General features: G+C 41.0%; 1 protein-coding gene across 1 annotated transcript in view; it reads right to left on the reverse strand.

The window, feature by feature from the left end:
- Positions 1-22,632, reverse strand: part of LOC113767775 (beta-glucosidase 12-like) — a 41,136-nt gene extending 18,504 nt beyond the window's left edge. The window contains exon 1 of the mRNA XM_027311966.1: positions 22,528-22,632. Coding sequence (XP_027167767.1) covers positions 22,528-22,632 — 105 coding nt within the window. The remainder of the gene's footprint in view (positions 1-22,527) is intronic.
- Between the last annotated feature and the right edge of the window lie 3,684 nt (positions 22,633-26,316).

Consider the following 26,316-nt stretch of genomic DNA (forward strand, 5'->3'; position numbering starts at 1 on the left):
TAGGAGGACGACGGAAATATAGCTTTGTTTTAGAAAATGACTTCTGCAATTTCGCATGGTTGTTCTCCGTTAATGGAGGACTAACCTCCTACTTCTAGTCAAGGGGACAACTGAAGATTTGATTCAACAATTTCTGTGAGATCTAATTTATTTTAATTGCTTCCTCCATTTATTGGTATTCATATGTTTCCTGCTTTTAACCGTTATAGCTCGTGTGGATGATTGATTAGTGCGCAATAATTGATTATTCATATAGGCTATTTTGCTAAATAGAGGTAATTGAATCCGTAATTGTTCGTTACCTCTATCCCAGTAGCAACTGGCGTAATTGGGTTTATGTCAGGGAAACATACGATCTAATTTAAACAAACCCTCGTAGCGTGTTTGTTAATTAGGATTGGGCCTTTCTAATTATTAATGCAAACCAGAAATTAAATCCTACGGTCGTACCTAGGGTTGTTTTTGGGTTAGGGAAATAGTTAACGGTCGTACCTTGACTATCGATAAATTAAGGAAGGGTTGGTTGTTTATCGCGTGTATAACAACTATAACTAATCTATTAATAAATGTTGGAATTATTTCTGCATCAATGATCAGTGCATGAACCATTTCTGAAGTGTACCCTTGGCTAGAACTCTCCTAATTATTTCTTTTAATTAATTACTTTTCTGCAGTTAAATTGTTTAGTTAGCATTTAATCCTAAAACCCCCCATTAATTTTGACTTGAAAAGAAATAAATTTCTCTCCAGTCCCTGAGGAGACGACCCTGCTTACCACTGTCTACTAGTAGTGAATTCAGTTAAATAATTAATTCAGGTATATCGGATTAAGCAAACTCTTCGGGAACCCCTTTGGTTGCTCTGTGGGAGTGCCGAACATCAAATTGCTAACTGTCCAGCTCGCCTGCGTGAGCGGCAAGGGACTCTGCCACCAACTACTACCAACCCTGCCCAGCCGAATGGGGACAAGGATGGATCGAAAGTGCCCTCTCGGGTGTACTCCTTAGAACAACGTCAAGTCTTTGATCCATTAGAGGACGTGGAAGGTAATAATTTACTGAACCTGGCCAGTGAAGGGGTACAGATCTGTTAGCTAAGTATAATGCTCAATTTAATCCCGGTGTAGTCAATGATAAGGAATTTCGAGGACGAAATTCTTTTAAGGGGGAGAGAGTGTGAGAACCCATAAAAACCCTAATCTTTTCCGAGGGTTTTATTTCCTTTAATGGCATGTTTTCTGCGTTTTCTGGCTTAGGAAATTTTCCTGATGAATTTTTATGAGTAATTATAGTTTTTAGATGATTTTTCTAGCATTGGGTAGTTTTTGAAAAATTAAGAATATATGTTGGACGTGGGACCCACTAGTGCGAAAAGTTCGGAAAAATTCGGCCAATTAGGTTAAATTCCGGATACTGTGTAAAATTTATCGGGTGTTAAGAGATAAGTAGAGTGTGTGAAATGATTGATGTGAGAGAGAAAAGAAAGGATAGGAATGCATTAATGAGGTGCCAAGTGTCATGGTATCATTGGATAGGATTTAAGAGTTACTATTCCAATTTTTGACTTTTTTGACCAAAAGGTTAAATATCTTAAAAATTGCTCAAAATTCACTCATTTTTATTCCTCCATGGCCGGCTCTCTTAAGCTCAAGAAGGAAGAGGATTTCTTCAATTTTCAAGCTCTCAACTAGCACAAATCATCCAAACCACTTACCTAAATTAGTTTCTACTCCATATTATCCTTCCATTAGGTGCTAGTAAGTTGATTAGTGAAGTTTTCTTGGAGAGCTAAGGTGTCCTACAACTCCCTCTCTCTTGTTTACTTGGTAAGTAGTGATTGACTATTCTCTTACACCTAATGATGTTGAATTTATGCCTAATGGTGGCTATTGTGAATTTATTTCTTGGTTTGAAGTGATTTGGTTAAGTTTTTATTTTTTTGAGGAATTTTCTAGTTTTATGTGATCTTGATGGTGTGGTTGTTTTTGATGGTTGGTAATAAGGGGCTATGGCTCTAGTAGGTGCATATGATAGGAAATTGCAACCAATTTTGGGTTTGGATTGAATTGTGGAAAGTTAGGGTTTTATCACTCCCAATTCTGTCCGGTTCTGGATCATAGGGTTAGAGGCCGAATTGGACTTTGCTCAAAACATGACAGTTGTAGGTATTGATGATTTTGAAGTGCCTGCAAAATTTCAGGGCATTTGGAGTAGTGTAGAGTGAGTTATGCCATTTTTACTGTTGCTGTTCTGGGTGATCAGAATGTGCGAACTGTGATTGTAATCGTCTGTTTTGACTGGAATTGGTTTGGATTTTGTTGTTGGTGTCTTCTGATGAAATGTATCTTGATATCTTAGCTATCATATGCCTTTAGAATCAATGCATTTGGACCTGTATAGACTGAATTGGACTGATTACAGTTTTGTGTGATTTGGGAACCTGCAATTACGGTTCTGGGTTGGTTTTCTGCATTTTTGACCTAGTTGTACTAGGATTTGGACTGAGTGGCCTTCTACATTGTTGTAGCCCTGTCTCTTAGCTTCGCGATGGTGGGTCTTACACCCTCATCCGATAATCGTAGTGAAATTGGTGCTATTACCGCATTAGGAGGCCAAAACTGTTTTTGTTGTTGGGTCAAATGAGTTACATTTCCTGATTTTCTGGTTTGCTATAATGCTTGTATATGTTTACAAAACCCTATTGGGGTTGTGATTGGCATTGTTTTGTGACTCGTTATCGAGTCTCATTGCATTTGTTTACGTGTTCTAGGGCGTGACGGTGGTTCACGACATTCTCCTGACGGAAGTGCATGAAATAGCACTGAATTGATTAGTGAGTATACTACTCACTTAAATGTTACAATGTGGCTTTGGTATATGTGAATTTGATGCCTTGACGGCTAATATGGCTATTGAAAATGATTGAGGTGAGGATGTACTTGACCGCCCTCACCCCCTTGTGATTCCATTCAGGACTGTTTACCGTTTTACTGAAATACTGCACTTGCTATATGAGATATTGAATTCCATTCATGGAAAACTGATTTGGTGTCGTTTGGACGAATGTCCAACGGCCTTACTGTATTACTGAGCTCAACCCCGTAGGTAGTCAATTGGATCGAGCCGGCGAGGGCTTGGTCTTGACTATTGACGTGCCACGGGGACTGTACTGGGGAATCTTGTAGTAATGAGACTCTTGGTTCCGGTATACTCGAGTATTACCAAAATGATTGATTGGAGTGCGGGCCCGGTTGGGGTATGTTCGGTGGAAGGAATGGAGTGAAGTGAGGCCTACGGTCGGGTATTCTTAAACATTGACGGAGGGGTCAATGAGATTGGATCAAGAATGTAAGCGTGGAAATGGGCTCTTGAGAGCCATCCGTATCCTTTTACCGACTTGTTTTAATTCTTAATTGTGTACTCGAAATGAAAGATTATGCTTATATGATCCTTGTGCTTATGTGGTAGTAACTCACTGGGCTTAAGCTCATTCCGTTCCATTTGTTTTCCTTACAGGAAAATGACCACTTTTGGAAAGGTTATACTTGTTGGTTGTCAAGTTGAGCTCATGTAAATGCATCTTTTGGATAGCTCTTCGAATGAAACCCTAATGTGTATTGGGTTCACTTTCTTTTGATTGGCAAACCAAACATGTATATTCGTAGTGAATGATTTTTGATATGCCGTTTTGGCTTGAAAATGTTACATTTCAATGTGTGTATGTTTGGTTGATATTTGGTTGAATTTTGGATCAACTCGTATTTCAAACGGCGAAAGAAAAATTTTGGCTACTCTCGGCCTAGTATCTGGATTCTGACGTGTCCAGCACTATTCATCTTCGGTTTCGAATTTCATTTTTATTTATTTTGTGATTTTGACATATTTGCGCACGTTGGTATGTTCCGGAACGTAATAGATCGACGTAAACTGATCCGTTAGTCCTGGCGAGAGCTGGGCAGGCAGTCCGCTAACCCCTTTGGTTCGCCTTAGGGGAAAGTGGGGCTGTTACAAGTGGTATCAGAGCCACTTCGCGTGGTCTCTGCGCGGAGTGAGACTGGGCCAAGTGGTGTTGTGGTCCTAATTTCATGAATATGTCTAAGTGCTCGTTTGAGCGTAAGTTATGAACCGGGCATGTGATAAGTGTACGAATCATTATCATGGGACTCGAGGAAGCTAGGTATGTATGTCGGGTAGGAATCTTTAATAAGGATGGTTTACTCTTGGGACCGGCCGGCTCGAGATGTGAATTATCTTAGACGAGATTTTTGCGCCCGGATACGAAAGATATGAAGGCCTAGGTTAGAAAGGATTTGGTGAACTAGAAAGGCGATTCTATGGAACTTCGTGTGGTTTGTTCGGGTGGTTAAGCGTGATCGACCTTGATTAAGATATAAATATTTGGACGAAGCCCTAGAAGGGGAAAAGCTTTTCGTGAGTTCTTTTGCACTTGTGACCTAGTTGTTCATAGTACTTTTTGAGGACCCTATTGTTTCATGCAATGACTTCGTATGTACTTGACTGACTGTTCTGTATGATTGCTTAACCTGGTTATGTGATCTATGTATACGTGTTATGTGTTTAAATGCTCTTCGCAGTAAATGTTTGAGTTGCTTATTCTTGTTTCATTGTTCCTGTCTGGTGCTACGGAAAGGAGGGTTAGGTGCCCTTTAACAGTATATTGATTTGATGACCTAGATTGACTTAGATTGATGGAAGGCACTCGGAGTGGTCGAGGCCGTGGACGCAGAACTAGACAACCTACACCGGTTAGGGGTACGGGGGAAACCTCTACTGGACCCAATCTGGAACCGCAAGTAAACCCTAATGTGCAAATAGCTGCTGCTATGCAGCAAATGACAGACCTGCTAGCACAAGTAGTGCAGCAACAAGCCCAGAACCCAAACCCTAACCCTGGTAACCATATCGAGAGCGAAGACAGAGCTCTCGAACGTTTTCAAAAGTTCGCTCCGCCAAAGTTTGTTGGGGGACCCGACCCAGACGTTGCCGAAAGATGGCTTGAAAAGATGGTGGATATATTTGCAGCTCTACACTACTCTGACGAACGGCAGGTGACTTTTGCCGTGTTCCAGCTTGAGGGGGCAGCCCGTTCCGGGTGGAACGTAATTCGGCAGAAGTGGGAACGAGAACAGACACCTAGGACTTGGGTGAACTTCATCAGAGAGTTCAATGCGAAGTTTTTCCCTCCTCTAGTTCAGGAGAGGAAGGAAGATGAGTTCATTCGACTCCGCCAAGGAGCTCAAACTGTGGCGGAATATGAGAGCCAATTCACCCGCCTATCCAAATTCGCGCCCGAACTCATCATGACCGAGCAATGAAGAATACGGCGATTTGTCCAGGGGCTGAACGTAGAAATCCAGAAGGACCTCGCGGTAGCCCAAATTAACGCCTTCAGCGAAGCAGTGGAGAAGGCACAACGAGTAGAGAATGCTAGGCTCCAGGTGAAAACCTTTCAGGCGAAAAAGAGAGGATTTTCTGGAAGTAGTTCGGGGCAGGAGGATGAAAGTACCCCTCCCAAGTTTGGACGAGGAACGAGAGGAGTAAGGATGCCGGGAGTGTCACAACAGAGCCCGTCAAGAGGAGGCTCGGTTTCTGTAGCACGCGGACCCTGCGGGTATTGCGGAAAATTAAACCACTCGGAGGACAATTGCTGGAGGAAAGGAGGAAAATGCTTGCTCTGTGGGAGTGCCGAACATCAAATTGCTAACTGTCCAGCTCGCCTGCGTGAGCGGCAAGGGACTCTGCCACCAACTACTACCAACCCTGCCCAGCCGAATGGGGACAAGGATGGATCGAAAGTGTCCTCTCGGGTGTACTCCTTAGAACAACGTCAAGTCTTTGATCCATTAGAGGACGTGGAAGGTAATAATTTACTGAACCTGGCCAGTGAAGGGGTACAGATCTGTTAGCTAAGTATAATGCTCAATTTAATCCCGGTGTAGTCAATGATCAATTTAATCCCGGTGTAGTCAATGATAAGGAATTTCGAGGACGAAATTCTTTTAAGGGGGAGAGAGTGTGAGAACCCATAAAAACCCTAATCTTTTCCGAGGGTTTTATTTCCTTTAATGGCATGTTTTCTGCGTTTTCTGGCTTAGGAAATTTTCCTGATGAATTTTTATGAGTAATTATAGTTTTTAGATGATTTTTCTAGCATTGGGTAGTTTTTGAAAAATTAAGAATATATATTGGACGTGGGACCCACTAGTGCGAAAAGTTCGGAAAAATTCGGCCAATTAGGTTAAATTCCGGATACTGTGTAAAATTTATCGGGTGTTAAGAGATAAGTAGAGTGTGTGAAATGATTGATGTGAGAGAGAAAAGAAAGGATAGGAATGCATTAATGAGGTGCCAAGTGTCATGGTATCATTGGATAGGATTTAAGAGTTACTATTCCAATTTTTGACTTTTTTGACCAAAAGGTTAAATATCTTAAAAATTGCTCAAAATTCACTCATTTTTACTCCTCCATGGCCGGCTCTCTTAAGCTCAAGAAGGAAGAGGATTTCTTCAATTTTCAAGCTCTCAACTAGCACAAATCATCCAAACCACTTACCTAAATTAGTTTCTACTCCATATTATCCTTCCATTAGGTGCTAGTAAGTTGATTAGTGAAGTTTTCTTGGAGAGCTAAGGTGTCCTACAACTCCCTCTCTCTTGTTTACTTGGTAAGTAGTGATTGACTATCCTCTTACACCTAATGATGTTGAATTTATGCCTAATGGTGGCTATTGTGAATTTATTTCTTGGTTTGAAGTGATTTGGTTAAGTTTTTATTTTTTTGAGGAATTTTCTGGTTTTATGTGATCTTGATGGTGTGGTTGTTTTTGATGGTTGGTAATAAGGGGCTATGGCTCTAGTAGGTGCATATGATAGGAAATTGCAACCAAATTTGGGTTTGGATTGAATTGTGGAAAGTTAGGGTTTTATCACTCCCAATTCTGTCCGGTTTTGGATCATAGGGTTAGAGGCCGAATTGGACTTTGCTCAAAACATGAAAGTTATAGGTATTGATGATTTTGAAATGCCTGAAAAATTTCAGGGCATTTGGAGTAGTGTAGAGTGAGTTATGCCATTTTTACTGTTGCTGTTCTGGGTGATCAGAATGTGCGAACTGTGATTGTAATCGTCTGTTTTGACTGGAATTGGTTTGGATTTTGTTGTTGGTGTCTTCTGATGAAATGTATCTTGATATCTTAGCTATCATATGCCTTTAGAATCAATGCATTTGGACCTGTATAGACTGAATTGGACTGATTACAGTTTTGTGTGATTTGGGAACCTGCAATTACGGTTCTGGGTTGGTTTTCTGCATTTTTGACCTAGTTGTGCTAGGATTTGGACTGAGTGGCCTTCTACATTGTTGTAGCCCTGTCTCTTAGCTTCGCGATGGTGGGTCTTACACCCTCATCCGATAATCGTAGTGAAATTGGTGCCATTACCGCATTAGGAGGCCAAAACTGTTTTTGTTGTTGGGTCAAATGAGTTACATTTCCTGATTTTCTGGTTTGCTATAATGCTTGTATATGTTTGCAAAACCCTATTGGGATTGTGATTGGCATTGTTTTGTGACTCGTTATCGAGTCTCATTGCATTTGTTTACGTGTTCTAGGGCGTGACGGTGGTTCACGACATTCTCCTGACGGAAGTGCATGAAATAACACTGAATTGATTAGTGAGTATACTACTCACTTAAATGTTACAATGTGGCTTTGGTATATGTGAATTTGATGCCTTGACGGCTAATATGGCTATTGAAAATGATTGAGGTGAGGGTGTACTTGACCGCCCTCACCCCCTTGTGATTCCATTCAGGACTGTTTACCGTTTTACTGAAATACTGCACTTGCTATATGAGATATTGAATTCCATTCATGGAAAACTGATTTGGTGTCGTTTGGACGAATGTCCAACGGCCTTACTGTATTACTGAGCTCAACCCCGTAGGTAGTCAATTGGATCGAGCCGGCGAGGGCTTGGTCGTGACTATTGACGTGCCACGGGGACTGTACTGGGGAATCTTGTAGTAATGAGACTCTTGGTTCCGGTATACTCGAGTATTACCAAAATGATTGATTGGAGTGCGGGCCCGGTTGGGGTATGTTCGGTGGAAGGAATGGAGTGAAGTGAGGCCTACGGTCGGGTATTCTTAAACATTGACGGAGGGGTCAATGAGATTGGATCAAGAATGTAAGCGTGGAAATGGGCTCTTGAGAGCCATCCGTATCCTTTTACCGACTTGTTTTAATTCTTAATTGTGTACTCGAAATGAAAGATTATGCTTATATGATCCTTGTGCTTATGTGGTAGTAACTCACTGGGCTTAAGCTCATTCCGTTCCATTTGTTTTCCTTACAGGAAAATGACCACTTTTGGAAAGGTTATACTTGTTGGTTGTCAAGTTGAGCTCATGTAAATGCATCTTTTGGATAGCTCTTCGAATGAAACCCTAATGTGTATTGGGTTCACTTTCTTTTGATTGGCAAACCGAACATGTATATTCGTAGTGAATGATTTTTGATATGCCGTTTTGGCTTGAAAATGTTACATTTCAATGTGTGTATGTTTGGTTGATATTTGGTTGAATTTTGGATCAACTCGTATTTCAAACGGCGAAAGAAAAATTTTGGCTACTCTCGGCCTAGTATCTGGATTCTGACGTGTCCAGCACTATTCATCTTCGGTTTCGAATTTCATTTTTATTTATTTTGTGATTTTGACATATTTGCGCACGTTGGTATGTTCTGGAACGTAATAGATCGACGTAAACTGATCCGTTAGTCCTGGCGAGAGCTGGGCAGGCAGTCCGCTAACCCCTTTGGTTCGCCTTAGGGGAAAGTGGGGCTGTTACAAGTGGTATCAGAGCCACTTCGCGTGGTCTCTGCGCGGAGTGAGACTGGGCCAAGTGGTGTTGTGGTCCTAATTTCATGAATATGTCTAAGTGCTCGTTTGAGCGTAAGTTATGAACCGGGCATGTGATAAGTGTACGAATCATTATCATGGGACTCGAGGAAGCTAGGTATGTATGTCGGGTAGGAATCTTTAATAAGGATGGTTTACTCTTGGGACCGGCCGGCTCGAGATGTGAATTATCTTAGACGAGATTTTTGCGCCCGGATACGAAAGATATGAAGGCCTATGTTAGAAAGGATTTGGTGAACTAGAAAGGCGATTCTATGGAACTTCGTGTGGTTTGTTCGGGTGGTTAAGCGTGATCGACCTTGATTAAGATATAAATATTTGGACGAAGCCCTAGAAGGGGAAAAGCTTTTCGTGAGTTCTTTTGCACTTGTGACCTAGTTGTTCATAGTACTTTTTGAGGACCCTATTGTTTCATGCAATGACTTCGTATGTACTTGACTGACTGTTCCGTATGATTGCTTAACCTGGTTATGTGATCTATGTATACGTGTTATGTGTTTAAATGCTCTTCGCAGTAAATGTTTGAGTTGCTTATTCTTGTTTCATTGTTCCTGTCTGGTGCTACGGAAAGGAGGGTTAGGTGCCCTTTAACAGTATATTGATTTGATGACCTAGATTGACTTAGATTGATGGAAGGCACTCGGAGTGGTCGAGGCCGTGGACGCAGAACTAGACAACCTACACCGGTTAGGGGTACGGGGGAAACCTCTACTGGACCCAATCTGGAACCGCAAGTAAACCCTAATGTGCAAATAGCTGCTGCTATGCAGCAAATGACAGACCTGCTAGCACAAGTAGTGCAGCAACAAGCCCAGAACCCAAACCCTAACCCTGGTAACCATATCGAGAGCGAAGACAGAGCTCTCGAACGATTTCAAAAGTTCGCTCCGCCAAAGTTTGTTGGGGGACCCGACCCAGACGTTGCCGAAAGATGGCTTGAAAAGATGGTGGATATATTTGCAGCTCTACACTACTCTGACGAACGGCAGGTGACTTTTGCCGTGTTCCAGCTTGAGGGGGCAGCCCGTTCCTGGTGGAACGTAATTCGGCAGAAGTGGGAACGAGAACAGACACCTAGGACTTGGGTGAACTTCATCAGAGAGTTCAATGCGAAGTTTTTCCCTCCTCTAGTTCAGGAGAGGAAGGAAGACGAGTTCATTCGACTCCGCCAAGGAGCTCAAACTGTGGCGGAATATGAGAGCCAATTCACCCGCCTATCCAAATTCGCGCCCGAACTCATCATGACCGAGCAATGAAGAATACGGCGATTTGTCCAGGGGCTGAACGTAGAAATCCAGAAGGACCTCGCGGTAGCCCAAATTAACGCCTTCAGCGAAGCAGTGGAGAAGGCACAACGAGTAGAGAATGCTTGGCTCCAGGTGAAAACCTTTCAGGCGAAAAAGAGAGGATTTTCTGGAAGTAGTTCGGGGCAGGAGGATGAAAGTACCCCTCCCAAGTTTGGACGAGGAACGGGAGGAGTAAGGATGCCGGGAGTGTCACAACAGAGCCCGTCAAGAGGAGGCTCGGTTTCTGTAGCACGCGGACCCTGCGGGTATTGCGGAAAATTAAACCACTCGGAGGACAATTGCTGGAGGAAAGGAGGAAAATGCTTGCTCTGTGGGAGTGCCGAACATCAAATTGCTAACTGTCCAGCTCGCCTGCGTGAGCGGCAAGGGACTCTGCCACCAACTACTACCAACCCTGCCCAGCCGAATGGGGACAAGGATGGATCGAAAGTGTCCTCTCGGGTGTACTCCTTAGAACAACGTCAAGTCTTTGATCCATTAGAGGACGTGGAAGGTAATAATTTACTGAACCTGGCCAGTGAAGGGGTACAGATCTGTTAGCTAAGTATAATGCTCAATTTAATCCCGGTGTAGTCAATGATCAATTTAATCCCGGTGTAGTCAATGATAAGGAATTTCGAGGACGAAATTCTTTTAAGGGGGAGAGAGTGTGAGAACCCATAAAAACCCTAATCTTTTCCGAGGGTTTTATTTCCTTTAATGGCATGTTTTCTGCGTTTTCTGGCTTAGGAAATTTTCCTGATGAATTTTTATGAGTAATTATAGTTTTTAGATGATTTTTCTAGCATTGGGTAGTTTTTGAAAAATTAAGAATATATATTGGACGTGGGACCCACTAGTGCGAAAAGTTCGGAAAAATTCGGCCAATTAGGTTAAATTCCGGATACTGTGTAAAATTTATCGGGTGTTAAGAGATAAGTAGAGTGTGTGAAATGATTGATGTGAGAGAGAAAAGAAAGGATAGGAATGCATTAATGAGGTGCCAAGTGTCATGGTATCATTGGATAGGATTTAAGAGTTACTATTCCAATTTTTGACTTTTTTGACCAAAAGGTTAAATATCTTAAAAATTGCTCAAAATTCACTCATTTTTACTCCTCCATGGCCGGCTCTCTTAAGCTCAAGAAGGAAGAGGATTTCTTCAATTTTCAAGCTCTCAACTAGCACAAATCATCCAAACCACTTACCTAAATTAGTTTCTACTCCATATTATCCTTCCATTAGGTGCTAGTAAGTTGATTAGTGAAGTTTTCTTGGAGAGCTAAGGTGTCCTACAACTCCCTCTCTCTTGTTTACTTGGTAAGTAGTGATTGACTATCCTCTTACACCTAATGATGTTGAATTTATGCCTAATGGTGGCTATTGTGAATTTATTTCTTGGTTTGAAGTGATTTGGTTAAGTTTTTATTTTTTTGAGGAATTTTCTGGTTTTATGTGATCTTGATGGTGTGGTTGTTTTTGATGGTTGGTAATAAGGGGCTATGGCTCTAGTAGGTGCATATGATAGGAAATTGCAACCAAATTTGGGTTTGGATTGAATTGTGGAAAGTTAGGGTTTTATCACTCCCAATTCTGTCCGGTTTTGGATCATAGGGTTAGAGGCCGAATTGGACTTTGCTCAAAACATGAAAGTTATAGGTATTGATGATTTTGAAATGCCTGAAAAATTTCAGGGCATTTGGAGTAGTGTAGAGTGAGTTATGCCATTTTTACTGTTGCTGTTCTGGGTGATCAGAATGTGCGAACTGTGATTGTAATCGTCTGTTTTGACTGGAATTGGTTTGGATTTTGTTGTTGGTGTCTTCTGATGAAATGTATCTTGATATCTTAGCTATCATATGCCTTTAGAATCAATGCATTTGGACCTGTATAGACTGAATTGGACTGATTACAGTTTTGTGTGATTTGGGAACCTGCAATTACGGTTCTGGGTTGGTTTTCTGCATTTTTGACCTAGTTGTGCTAGGATTTGGACTGAGTGGCCTTCTACATTGTTGTAGCCCTGTCTCTTAGCTTCGCGATGGTGGGTCTTACACCCTCATCCGATAATCGTAGTGAAATTGGTGCCATTACCGCATTAGGAGGCCAAAACTGTTTTTGTTGTTGGGTCAAATGAGTTACATTTCCTGATTTTCTGGTTTGCTATAATGCTTGTATATGTTTGCAAAACCCTATTGGGATTGTGATTGGCATTGTTTTGTGACTCGTTATCGAGTCTCATTGCATTTGTTTACGTGTTCTAGGGCGTGACGGTGGTTCACGACATTCTCCTGACGGAAGTGCATGAAATAACACTGAATTGATTAGTGAGTATACTACTCACTTAAATGTTACAATGTGACTTTGGTATATGTGAATTTGATGCCTTGACGGCTAATATGGCTATTGAAAATGATTGAGGTGAGGGTGTACTTGACCGCCCTCACCCCCTTGTGATTCCATTCAGGACTGTTTACCGTTTTACTGAAATACTGCACTTGCTATATGAGATATTGAATTCCATTCATGGAAAACTGATTTGGTGTCGTTTGGACGAATGTCCAACGGCCTTACTGTATTACTGAGCTCAACCCCGTAGGTAGTCAATTGGATCGAGCCGGCGAGGGCTTGGTCGTGAATATTGGTCCGGTATACTGTATTACCAAAATGACTGATTGGAGTGCGGGCCCGGTTGGGGTATGTTTGGTGGAAGGAATGGAGTGAAGTGAGGTCTACGGTCGGGTATTCTTAAACATTGACGGAGGGTCAATGAGATTGGATCAAGAATGTAAGCGTGAAAATGGGCTCTTGAGAGCCATCCGTATCCTTTTACCGACTTGTTTTAATTCTTAATTGTGTACTCGAAATGAAAGATTATGCTTATATGATCCTTGTGCTTATGTGGTAGTAACTCACTGGGCTTAAGCTCATTCCATTCCATTTGTTTTCCTTACAGGAAAATGACCACTTTTGGAAAGGTTATACTTGTTGGTTGTCAAGTTGAGCTCATGTAAATGCATCTTTTGGATAGCTCTTCGAATGAAACCCTAATGTGTATTGGGTTCACTTTCTTTTGATTGGCAAACCGAACATGTATATTCGTAGTGAATGATTTTTGATATGCCGTTTTGGCTTGAAAATGTTACATTTCAATGTGTGTATGTTTGGTTGATATTTGGTTGAATTTTGGATCAACTCGTATTTCAAACGGCGAAAGAAAAATTTTGGCTACTCTCGGCCTAGTATCTGGATTCTGACGTGTCCAGCACTATTCATCTTCGGTTTCGAATTTCATTTTTATTTATTTTGTGATTTTGACATATTTGCGCACGTTGGTATGTTCTGGAACGTAATAGATCGACGTAAACTGATCCGTTAGTCCTGGCGAGAGATGGGCAGGCAGTCCGCTAACCCCTTTGGTTCGCCTTAGGGGAAAGTGGGGCTGTTACAAGTGGTATCAGAGCCACTTCGCGTGGTCTCTGCGCGGAGTGAGACTGGGCCAAGTGGTGTTGTGGTCCTAATTTCATGAATATGTCTAAGTGCTCGTTTGAGCGTAAGTTATGAACCGGGCATGTGATAAGTGTACGAATCATTATCATGGGACTCGAGGAAGCTAGGTATGTATGTCGGGTAGGAATCTTTAATAAGGATGGTTTACTCTTGGGACCGGCCGGCTCGAGATGTGAATTATCTTAGACGAGATTTTTGCGCCCGGATACGAAAGATATGAAGGCCTATGTTAGAAAGGATTTGGTGAACTAGAAAGGCGATTCTATGGAACTTCGTGTGGTTTGTTCGGGTGGTTAAGCGTGATCGACCTTGATTAAGATATAAATATTTGGACGAAGCCCTAGAAGGGGAAAAGCTTTTCGTGAGTTCTTTTGCACTTGTGACCTAGTTGTTCATAGTACTTTTTGAGGACCCTATTGTTTCATGCAATGACTTCGTATGTACTTGACTGACTGTTCCGTATGATTGCTTAACCTGGTTATGTGATCTATGTATACGTGTTATGTGTTTAAATGCTCTTCGCAGTAAATGTTTGAGTTGCTTATTCTTGTTTCATTGTTCCTGTCTGGTGCTACGGAAAGGAGGGTTAGGTGCCCTTTAACAGTATATTGATTTGATGACCTAGATTGACTTAGATTGATGGAAGGCACTCGGAGTGGTCGAGGCCGTGGACGCAGAACTAGACAACCTACACCGGTTAGGGGTACGGGGGAAACCTCTACTGGACCCAATCTGGAACCGCAAGTAAACCCTAATGTGCAAATAGCTGCTGCTATGCAGCAAATGACAGACCTGCTAGCACAAGTAGTGCAGCAACAAGCCCAGAACCCAAACCCTAACCCTGGTAACCATATCGAGAGCGAAGACAGAGCTCTCGAACGATTTCAAAAGTTCGCTCCGCCAAAGTTTGTTGGGGGACCCGACCCAGACGTTGCCGAAAGATGGCTTGAAAAGATGGTGGATATATTTGCAGCTCTACACTACTCTGACGAACGGCAGGTGACTTTTGCCGTGTTCCAGCTTGAGGGGGCAGCCCGTTCCTGGTGGAACGTAATTCGGCAGAAGTGGGAACGAGAACAGACACCTAGGACTTGGGTGAACTTCATCAGAGAGTTCAATGCGAAGTTTTTCCCTCCTCTAGTTCAGGAGAGGAAGGAAGACGAGTTCATTCGACTCCGCCAAGGAGCTCAAACTGTGGCGGAATATGAGAGCCAATTCACCCGCCTATCCAAATTCGCGCCCGAACTCATCATGACCGAGCAATGAAGAATACGGCGATTTGTCCAGGGGCTGAACGTAGAAATCCAGAAGGACCTCGCGGTAGCCCAAATTAACGCCTTCAGCGAAGCAGTGGAGAAGGCACAACGAGTAGAGAATGCTTGGCTCCAGGTGAAAACCTTTCAGGCGAAAAAGAGAGGATTTTCTGGAAGTAGTTCGGGGCAGGAGGATGAAAGTACCCCTCCCAAGTTTGGACGAGGAACGGGAGGAGTAAGGATGCCGGGAGTGTCACAACAGAGCCCGTCAAGAGGAGGCTCGGTTTCTGTAGCACGCGGACCCTGCGGGTATTGCGGAAAATTAAACCACTCGGAGGACAATTGCTGGAGGAAAGGAGGAAAATGCTTGCTCTGTGGGAGTGCCGAACATCAAATTGCTAACTGTCCAGCTCGCCTGCGTGAGCGGCAAGGGACTCTGCCACCAACTACTACCAACCCTGCCCAGCCGAATGGGGACAAGGATGGATCGAAAGTGTCCTCTCGGGTGTACTCCTTAGAACAACGTCAAGTCTTTGATCCATTAGAGGACGTGGAAGGTAATAATTTACTGAACCTGGCCAGTGAAGGGGTACAGATCTGTTAGCTAAGTATAATGCTCAATTTAATCCCGGGTAGTCAAGTCAATGATAAGGAATTTCGAGGACGAAATTCTTTTAAGGGGGAGAGAGTGTGAGAACCCATAAAAACCCTAATATTTTCCGAGGGTTTTATTTCCTTTAATGGCATGTTTTCTGCGTTTTCTGGCTTAGGAAATTTTCCTGATGAATTTTTATGAGTAATTATAGTTTTTAGATGATTTTTCTAGCATTGGGTAGTTTTTGAAAAATTAAGAATATATATTGGACGTGGGACCCACTAGTGCGAAAAGTTCGGAAAAATTCGGTCAATTAGGTTAAATTCCGGATACTGTGTAAAATTTATCGGGTGTTAAGAGATAAGTAGAGTGTGTGAAATGATTGATGTGAGAGAGAAAAGAAAGGATAGGAATGCATTAATGAGGTGCCAAGTGTCATGGTATCATTGGATAGGATTTAAGAGTTACTATTCCAATTTTTGACTTTTTTGACCAAAAGGTTAAATATCTTAAAAATTGCTCAAAATTCACTCATTTTTACTCCTCCATGGCCGGCTCTCTTAAGCTCAAGAAGGAAGAGGATTTCTTCAATTTTCAAGCTCTCAACTAGCACAAATCATCCAAACCACTTACCTAAATTAGTTTCTACTCCATATTATCCTTCCATTAGGTGCTAGTAAGTTGATTAGTGAAGTTTTCTTGGAGAGCTAAGGTGTCCTACAACTCCCTCTCTCTTGTTTACTTGGTAAGTAGTGATTGACTATCCTCTTACACCTAATGATGTTGAATTTATGCCTAATGGTGGCTATTGTGAATTTATTTCTTGGTTTGAAGTGATTTGGTTAAGTTTTTATTTTTTTGAGGAATTTTCTGGTTTTATGTGATCTTGATGGTGTGGTTGTTTTTGATGGTTGGTAATAAGGGGCTATGGCTCTAGTAGGTGCATATGATAGGAAATTGCAACCAAATTTGGGTTTGGATTGAATTGTGGAAAGTTAGGGTTTTATCACTCCCAATTCTGTCCGGTTTTGGATCATAGGGTTAGAGGCCGAATTGGATTTTGCTCAAAACATGAAAGTTATAGGTATTGATGATTTTGAAATGCCTGAAAAATTTCAGGGCATTTGGAGTAGTGTAGAGTGAGTTATGCCATTTTTACTGTTGCTGTTCTGGGTGATCAGAATGTGCGAACTGTGATTGTAATCGTCTGTTTTGACTGGAATTGGTTTGGATTTTGTTGTTGGTGTCTTCTGATGAAATGTATCTTGATATCTTATCTATCATATGCCTTTAGAATCAATGCATTTGGACCTGTATAGACTGAATTGGACTGATTACAGTTTTGTGTGATTTGGGAACCTGCAATTACGGTTCTGGGTTGGTTTTCTGCATTTTTGACCTAGTTGTGCTAGGATTTGGATTGAGTGGCCTTCTACATTGTTGTAGCCCTGTCTCTTAGCTTCGCGATGGTGGGTCTTACACCCTCATCCGATAATCGTAGTGAAATTGGTGCCATTACCGCATTAGGAGGCCAAAACTGTTTTTGTTGTTGGGTCAAATGAGTTACATTTCCTGATTTTCTGGTTTGCTATAATGCTTGTATATGTTTGCAAAACCCTATTGGGGTTGTGATTGGCATTGTTTTGTGACTCGTTATCGAGTCTCATTGCATTTGTTTACGTGTTCTAGGGCGTGACGGTGGTTCATGACATTCTCCTGACGGAAGTGCATGAAATAGCACTGAATTGATTAGTGAGTATACTACTCACTTAAATGTTACAATGTGGCTTTGGTATATGTGAATTTGATGCCTTGACGGCTAATATGGCTATTGAAAATGATTGAGGTGAGGGTGTACTTGACCGCCCTCACCCCCTTGTGATTCCATTCAGGACTGTTTACCGTTTTACTGAAATACTGCACTTGCTATATGAGATATTGAATTCCATTCATGGAAAACTGATTTGGTGTCGTTTGGACGAATGTCCAACGGCCTTACTGTATTACTGAGCTCAACCCCGTAGGTAGTCAATTGGATCGAGCCGGCGAGGGCTTGGTCGTGACTATTGACGTGCCACGGGGACTGTACTGGGGAATCTTGTAGTAATGAGACTCTTGGTTCCGGTATACTCGAGTATTACCAAAATGATTGATTGGAGTGCGGGCCCGGTTGGGGTATGTTCGGTGGAAGGAATGGAGTGAAGTGAGGCCTACGGTCGGGTATTCTTAAACATTGACGGAGGGTCAATGAGATTGGATCAAGAATGTAAGCGTGGAAATGGGCTCTTGAGAGCCATCCGTATCCTTTTACCGACTTGTTTTAATTCTTAATTGTGTACTCGAAATGAAAAATTATGCTTATATGATCCTTGTGCTTATGTGGTAGTAACTCACTGGGTTTAAGCTCATTCCGTTCCATTTGTTTTCCTTACAGGAAAATGACCACTTTTGGAAAGGTTATACTTGTTGGTTGTCAAGTTGAGCTCATGTAAATGCATCTTTTGGATAGCTCTTCGAATGAAACCCTAATGTGTATTGGGTTCACTTTCTTTTGATTGGCAAACCGAACATGTATATTCGTAGTGAATGATTTTTGATATGCCGTTTTGGCTTGAAAATGTTACATTTCAATGTGTGTATGTTTGGTTGATATTTGGTTGAATTTTGGATCAACTCGTATTTCAAACGGCGAAAGAAAAATTTTGGCTACTCTCGGCCTAGTATCTGGATTCTGACGTGTCCAGCACTATTCATCTTCGGCTTCGAATTTCGTTTTTATTTATTTTGTGATTTTGACATATTTGCGCACGTTCGTATGTTCCGGAACGTAATAGATCGACGTAAACTGATCCGTTAGTCCTGGCGAGAGCTGGGCAGGCAATCCGCTAACCCCTTTGGTTCGCCTTAGGGGAAAGTGGGGCTGTTACAAGTTAAACAACTTAAACTTACTAAAAACAAGAAATCATTGGGTTGCCTCCCAACTAGCGCTTCTTTATAGTCATTAACTTAACTATATCACCTCATTTTTTCAAGGAGGCTTAGTTAACGAATAATCCACCATTTTAGGACGTGGTGGGTCATTAAAAGGTGATTTTATAGCAAAAGCCACATGATCTAATGATGTGAGAAATAGAAGTGACTTACCTATCTCAAGTGTTTCATAGATATTACCTTGAGTATGCACCACTTGAGAACTTACCAAAGGAAATGCCATGAAAGTATCTTGGGCAGCAATACCCTTAGAACCTATACTTTCAATGCACTCCTCAAGAGGGGTGAAAAATAAGTCATTAAAACTCACCTCTTAAGGCTCAAAGTTAGTTCCAAAGATATTATCATGTGAAATGGATATTTGCTCATTAAAACACACTTGAGATTCCTCATTTTCATCAAAATGCAACCCATTTTCACATATAACATTCCCACCATTCATGCTAGGATCATTTTGCAAATTATTAGAGGAAATGACTTCGCACAATGCATTCAATTGCTCATGTATTCTACCAAAGTGAGAAGCTAATTCATCTATTCTTTCCTCAATCCTATCAAAACGGTCAAAAGTTGCATTTGCTAGGTTTTCTATTGCTAAATCAAATTGATTAGAGAAATTTTCTACAGCTAGCTCCCAAGACGCATTAGAATCATTAGCTAATGGTTCACTTTCTAACTCCCAAGGTAGAGATGCATTAGCTAATTTCTCTATTGCCAACTCCCAAGATGGTTTTGATTCATATTGGACACTTTTAGGTTGGTAATCATAAAAATATGAATAATTACTATAAGTACATTGATTATCCCAGCCATAAGCAGGAGAATTGTTCCAATTAGCAATATATCGATCAAAATAAGGATTGTATTGCTTTAATTCATCATAATAATCCACATTTTGTGCTTGCATACATGTATTAGTAGCATGATAACCTCCACACAAGTCACAAATCACATGATAAGAATTAAAAGCATTAACATTCCTCCCTTGCTCAATTTCATGCATAATTGTGTCCATTTGAACTTGTAGCATCATAACATCAAATTTAGCCTTTAAACACCTTAAACCATCTTCAAAGACATAAATTCAGTAAATTTTTGGTTACCTCTGTTGAAGGAGTTTTGCACTTGGTAACCATCCATTTTCAATCTTCCATTTCTCAAGCATTGTCCTCCAAATTGACCTACCCTTCTCATCACCTAAAATTGCTTTTAAACAACCTCAAAAACAAAATTAGTAAGAAAAATAGGTAATGAAACACATACACACATAAAACACAAAAATAACAGAAAATAACATTCACACTATAACTAATGAAATGTCTAAACTAATAAAGTTGCTCTTCACACCGATATTGCCAAATCTTCCCCGGCAACGGCGCCAAAAACTTGACGGGTATTTTACATACGTACAAGTTAAAAAAAAAATTGAATTACACCCGTTCACTGCAAGTATACAGGTCAACTAGTAGTTTAGAGTATATATCGGGTCGATCCCACAGGGAAGAGTGAACAATTACCGGTATTACTAAAGTTTCTCTATTATGTAGACTATCAATGAATTATAACAAATTTAACCTATTGAAATTATACAAAATAACAAATAAAAGCTCCTTAGGTTGTGGTATCCTTAACTACTCATGCAAGTGCTATATTTGGATCATTGAATACTACATCTAGGCTAGTTATGGTGTAATTTCCTTATGCATTTGAATCCTACTTTCGTAGTGAATCAATTATACTTATACCTAATCCATACCTATTCTCATGGTTATGAAATTAGCTACAAGTTCATTTCTTTAGTGAAATTACATGAAATGAATCACTAAAAACCACATAGGTGCACCTCTACTTTCTTGAGTGTACTTCCTATGTTTAGCACTTCTTGAACTAGTGTTAAATCTCAATTTTCACTGCAGAAACAACACCTTAGATAATCACAATCAATGGTACCAGATTAATCATGATTTAAAGAGCCAAAGTGCTAAATAACTTGCTCAAATCATAGCAATCAAATAACCAAATAATAAACACTAACAATTATAGAAAGTTCAACCAAACCCAAGGCATAAACTTTAGAGACACATATTGAACACAAAATCCAGAACTTGCATATCAACTAAACTTAAGAATCTGATACAAAAGATAAAGAATTGAAGAAGAGATAACCCATGTCACTTGAGTTTCAACTCCTCCCTCTTCATCTCCATCTTCATCCTAATCTAGCTAATACAAGAATGGATGAACTATACTAGTCTACACTAATGCTAACCTAACACTCAGAAGATGAAAGAGCTACATTTCTGCACTCTTCAAGTTCTCCCGTATGTCTCTCTATTTCCTCCAATCTTGCCATGAATTTGGCTATATAAAGATGAAAGATTGGTCAAGACTTGAGGTTTACACCTCCCTTTTATAGTTGGGAATGTTTCTCACATGTCTAGCATCACATGTGAGTTGGTGGAGGTGAAATTGAGTTTTACGCGTACATAGCAGCCTTTTTTTACCACAATCCGGCCAGGAATCCGGCCAAATTCCGGCCAGATTGCTATAGTGACCATTTGGTCACTTCTGGTTCAATTTCCAGCTCTGCTCCGATTTTACATCAACTTCCACTGAACTTTTCTTGATGATAAAAGTTGATTTATGTGAGAAAACAAGGGTTTAGTAATTGTTTAAATTGCTCCTCATGGGATCGACCCGATACACACCTTGTACTACAATTGCGACCTGTATACTTGCAGTCCAACGGGTGTAAAATCGAAATTAAACTTGCATTGATATAAAAATTCCGTCAACAATTTTTTCAGCTATTTTGAGGGACAGAAATCGGTGGCACATGCTTCTGCAACAAAAGAGAAGACCAAATGAGTTGTAGACAAAAGGAAACATCATATCTTTGACTTCTTTTTACAAAATCTGAGTGGAGGAAATTATGAAGTGAAAAGAATAGACTTTCTACCACATTTTATGCAAAAACACAAGGGAGAAGCAAAAGAACCAGATGTAGCTAGTTTTCCTTCTTGTAACTAGTTTCTCTCTAGCTAAGAGTTCTTGGAGAATATTTTGGAGTTTTCACTTGTAATCATATTGTGTAAGAACATAGCAGGAATTGGAGGGTTTCACCATCAATTAGCTAAGCTTTCTTTTGTCTTTCTTGTACTTGTAGTTTATGATGTTTTGCATTAATAAACTTGTGAATTTGATTGTTAAATCATTCATGAGTAGCTAATTTTCTTAATCTAGGGAGTAGATGAAACTTATGGCTAAATAATACTAATTGAATGTGATTTACACTTATTATATCGTGTAATAACTTGTCTACTTGTGTAGTAGTGATTACTTGTTATTGATTGATCACCAATAGCATGTTTATAGTTGTTATTGTTCAATGAGAATTGGTAGTAACAATGGAAACACATGAGTAGAGCTTAAGTTGTATGTTCATGAAAATAGAGATACACTTAGGTGGATTATTTGGCATTTCATGAAATAAAACAGAGTAGTAGTAGTATTTCACCATGAAAATAGGGAAAACTATATTGCTCTAGGCTATTTCATCATGAAAATGAGACTTGGTAATTTTGGAAATGAATCTCTGGTTAAACAAGAATAATAACAAGAGGTAAATCCATTCATTTGTATTGTTTATGCCATAAGTGGAATCTACATCCCTAGAGTCTTCCTTAAGTGAAATTTCTCCATTTGAATTTAGGATTTGTTAAAATAGAATTACAGATCAGATTTGTAGACATTTGTATTACATTTCTTTGCTCAAATTCATTCAATAGTCTAAATAATAGAGAAAATGAGGACCTAGTAATTGGGTAATTTGCTCCTTGTGAGATCGACCCGATACACACCTTGTATTACAATTTCTACCTGTATATTTGCAGTCCAACGGGTGTAAAATCAGATTTAAACTTGCATTGATATAAAAAAGTCCCGTCACTCACCATCGTCTCATCATTTATATGATCGCTCACAATGTCATTCCTAAGAAGACGGGGCACACGGAGGTCCGCAAGAGTGACATCTACTTCCTTGATTACATGTTCCATAACCGGACGTCTTCATATGCTCGCATTTCACTGCCAAATATCATCATTAGCCATATTCGGTCTACGGCGAGGTGTAAGACGATTTCTTTCAAATTATCATTTTCTTGTCTACTTACTTTGATCTTTCCAGCTTTTGAGGTTCGGTTGGAAGGCATGAGGCGGGAGAATGTTCCAATGAGAGCTGAATTATCGATTACTACTCTCCGTCGACTTGGTATTGGTACGGGGAAAATTCCACGACCTGTTCAAGAGCGGAGAAGGAAGGAGAGACATGGTCGCGAGGAAGCTGGACCTTCAACTGCAACCCCTCCACCTCCTCCACCACAAACCAATTAGCAGCGCCTTTTTGGACGTTTGGATGACTTTGAGTACCAGTTGGCTGATATCAGGAATCAGCTAGGCCATATTGAAGATCACTTTGGTCTTCATCCACCGCCTAGGGCCGCTGAAGAGAATGATGAAGATGATGGGAAGGATGATTAACTGTTAGCAGTTTTTCTGTATTTTGGCAGAAGTTCGTGGTTCGGATGGCTAAAATGGATCTCAACCTACACATTGCACTGGGGAGTACTTTTTCCTTTCTTTTGTTTCTTTTCTTCCCTACACATTGAGGACTGTGTATTTTAAGTGTGGGGGAGGAATTGTGTGGTACTTGTGGTTTAGTTGTATTTTTAGTTGTGTTTGATGTTGGATAAGTAGTTGAAAATATTACTTGGCTTAACTGTTGTCTCTTTTGGGTTTGCTGGCAGGGAGTTTAGTCCACTTTTAAGGGGAGATTTTGTCAAAATTTTTCCAAAACCTTTTTACACATATATATAATATTCATAATAAACAAATAAAATTTTTTCAATTATCCTTTTGAAATAAATATATGTGGTTTTGAAACTTCTTTTCTCAGTTAATTTGGAAATAACTACTATGTGATTATAATTTTTACATTTGTAGGAAAGTATATCTAGTAAAATGGAGAAAATTATGCCTACATTTTGCATATTTGATGAAATTTCTTCTTTTTCTTTGATTTTATAAGTTAAGAAATTAATATGGTCAATAAGTGTCACACTCTTCTCATGATTATTCTTTAGAGGGAATTTTATTATTTCTCTATATAGTTCATTGCTAAAAAAAGAAAAGAAAGAAGAAGAAGAATAAGAATTATTCTATTCCAATGGTTCTTGTACTTAGTAACCGGAAGTCTTCATCTACAAATGTCAACTTTCACGTAAAACGGTACTCGAATTAAGAGTATGAAAAGCGACTTGAGTATGTGATATGTTGAGTAACCGGCGATCTTCATCTAAAAATGTCGATCTTCGCGTCAAAAGGCATTATCACAATTGAAGTAGTATTTAGCTATGTAAAAAAATTAAATGCCTCTTTAAGAAAAATAAGAAATTGATCATGAGATTAGTTAGCATCTTTTTGTGATTAGTGCCGAAGTCCTCTCTCGCCTCTTAAATTCTTTGCTCTCCTCCCCCCTCTTCTCACCGTTTAGAGTACCTCAAGGATGCCCGAAGGTTACGCATCTGGCTTATGCCGATGATGTGGTTATCTTCTCTAGTGGGTTGCAGAGGTCAGTTCGTTTGGTGATGAAAGCTCTGGGAGATTACTCTTCGGTATCAGGTCAGCAGGTGAACCATCAAAAGAGTTGTTTTTTGACCCATAGCAAGTTTCCCAGGGCGAGGAAACGTATGATTGGAGAACTCACTGGGTTCCCCTCGAGGGAGTTTCCGGTCAAATACTTGGGTTGTCCCTTATATGTTGGGCGGAGGAAGAAAGTTTATTTTTCGGAAATTTGTGATTCCATACTAGCCAGGGTGCTATCGTGGAAGGGGAGGCTATTGTCGCATGGTGGTAGGCTGGTCCTGATCAGGAGTGTGCTTTCTTCTATGCCTCTTCATATTCTTGTGGCATCAACTCCTCCCAAGGCCATTTTTGGATTGCTGGAGAAGACCTTTGCTAATTTTCTCTGGGGTGCCTCCGAAGGGGGTTTACGTTTCCACTGGATCAAATGGGAGCAGTTGTGTCAGCCATATAATAGGGGAGGTGCAGGTTTGAGGCCATTGAGGGATGTGTTCGATGCTTTCTCGATGAAACTTTGGTGGCAGTTTAGGTTGCGGAAGTCCTTATGGGCTGAGTTTTTACATTGTAAATACTGCCCGAATTTCCACCCTTGCTCTGCAGACGTCTCGCCGGGGAGTTCTTGGACTTGGAAGAGATTGATATCTATTCAGGGGGTTGCTGAGCAACAGATTCGCTGGGTCTTGTCCAATGGATCGGCAAGTTTTTGGCATGATGATTGGTTAGGACAAGGTCCTTTATGCCGCCAGGTGGACTCTTTCCAGGAATATGCAGTATCCGATTTCGTGGAGCATGGTCGGTGGAACGTGCAGAGGTTGTGCTCTGTGTTGCCCAGTTGGTGGGTGGGGCAGATCTTGCTTGTGGCCCCTCCCGCTGAGACACAGTCGGACAGAATGGTCTGGTCTCCCAGTACCTCAGAGGATTTCTCCCTATCGTCGGCCTACCAAAGTGCTCGAGGGGTTGGTAACAGGTCTTGTTTGTACTCCTTGCTCTGGGGTCAGGAACTGCCGAGTAACGTGTCATTCTTTATGCTGCGTCTGCTGGGTGCTAGACTGCCAGTGATGGATAGGTTGCACAAGCTTGGGGTTGCCGGGCCGTCTCGCTGTTTTTGTTGTTCCTTCCCATGCCAGGAGTCTCTGGATCATATTTTCTGCACTGGGGAGGTTGCACGGCAAATCTGGGATTCCTTTGAAGTGGTGGTGGGAGGGTTTGGTGTTTCCTCGACAATACGACATAAGGTGATTGGTTGATGGTTGAAGCCTACTCGGAACCCGTTTCTTCAGTTTCTTTTTCGTGTGCTGCCGTCCTTGATTTGTTGGCACTTGTGGAAAATGCGGAATATGTTTGTGTTCGAGGGTCAGCTTTTGCCTGTTGCTATAGTCAGTGATAGAATTTTTTGTGATCTGCGGGACCTGTTTCAGATTAGTTTTAAAAATACTGTTTCCTTTTGCCGTGGGTGGCCGAGCTTCTTTGAATCTGTGGCTGGTTTGGCACGATGCTACCATCTGTAAATTGTTCGTTGGCGGAGTCCGGAGCAGTCGGTGGTGAAGCTAAACTCTGACGGTTGTTCTAGAGGTAATCCTGGCAAGAGTGGAGGGGGAGGCATCATTCGTAACTGTGAGGGAAGGTTTCTACTAGGGTTCTCATGTTTTTTTGGGGAGCTAACGAGTCTGCAGGCGGAATTGGAGGCGCTTCTTCGCATCGAATCAGATTCTTTGGTGATAGTTCAGATTATTCGGGGAACAGTGAGGTGTCCATGGCAGTTGCAACGAGGTGTACAGGAGGTGTTGAATGCTAGAGGGCTTATTAGAGAGATTTCTCATTGCTTTCGGGAAGCGAATAGGCCTGCGGATAGATTGGCCAATGTGGGGGTGGACGCTGGGTTTAATTCAACGTATGGTTCATTATCTGAGTTGCCTTGCCTGGTGAGAGGTGATGTTAATCTTGATCGGTTAGGCGTTCCGTACCTTCGTAGGAGTAGAGCTTTGTTAGCTTGTTAGGCAGTAGATGGCTTGTTGTCTCCCTTTTCCCTCTTTTCAGTTCATCAATAAAGATTAAAGTTTGAAAGAAAAAAAAAAAAAAGAGATTAGTTAGCATCTTTAT

Source organism: Coffea eugenioides, chromosome 1 (genome assembly GCF_003713205.1).
Source record: "Coffea eugenioides isolate CCC68of chromosome 1, Ceug_1.0, whole genome shotgun sequence".
NCBI lineage: Eukaryota > Viridiplantae > Streptophyta > Magnoliopsida > Gentianales > Rubiaceae > Coffea > Coffea eugenioides.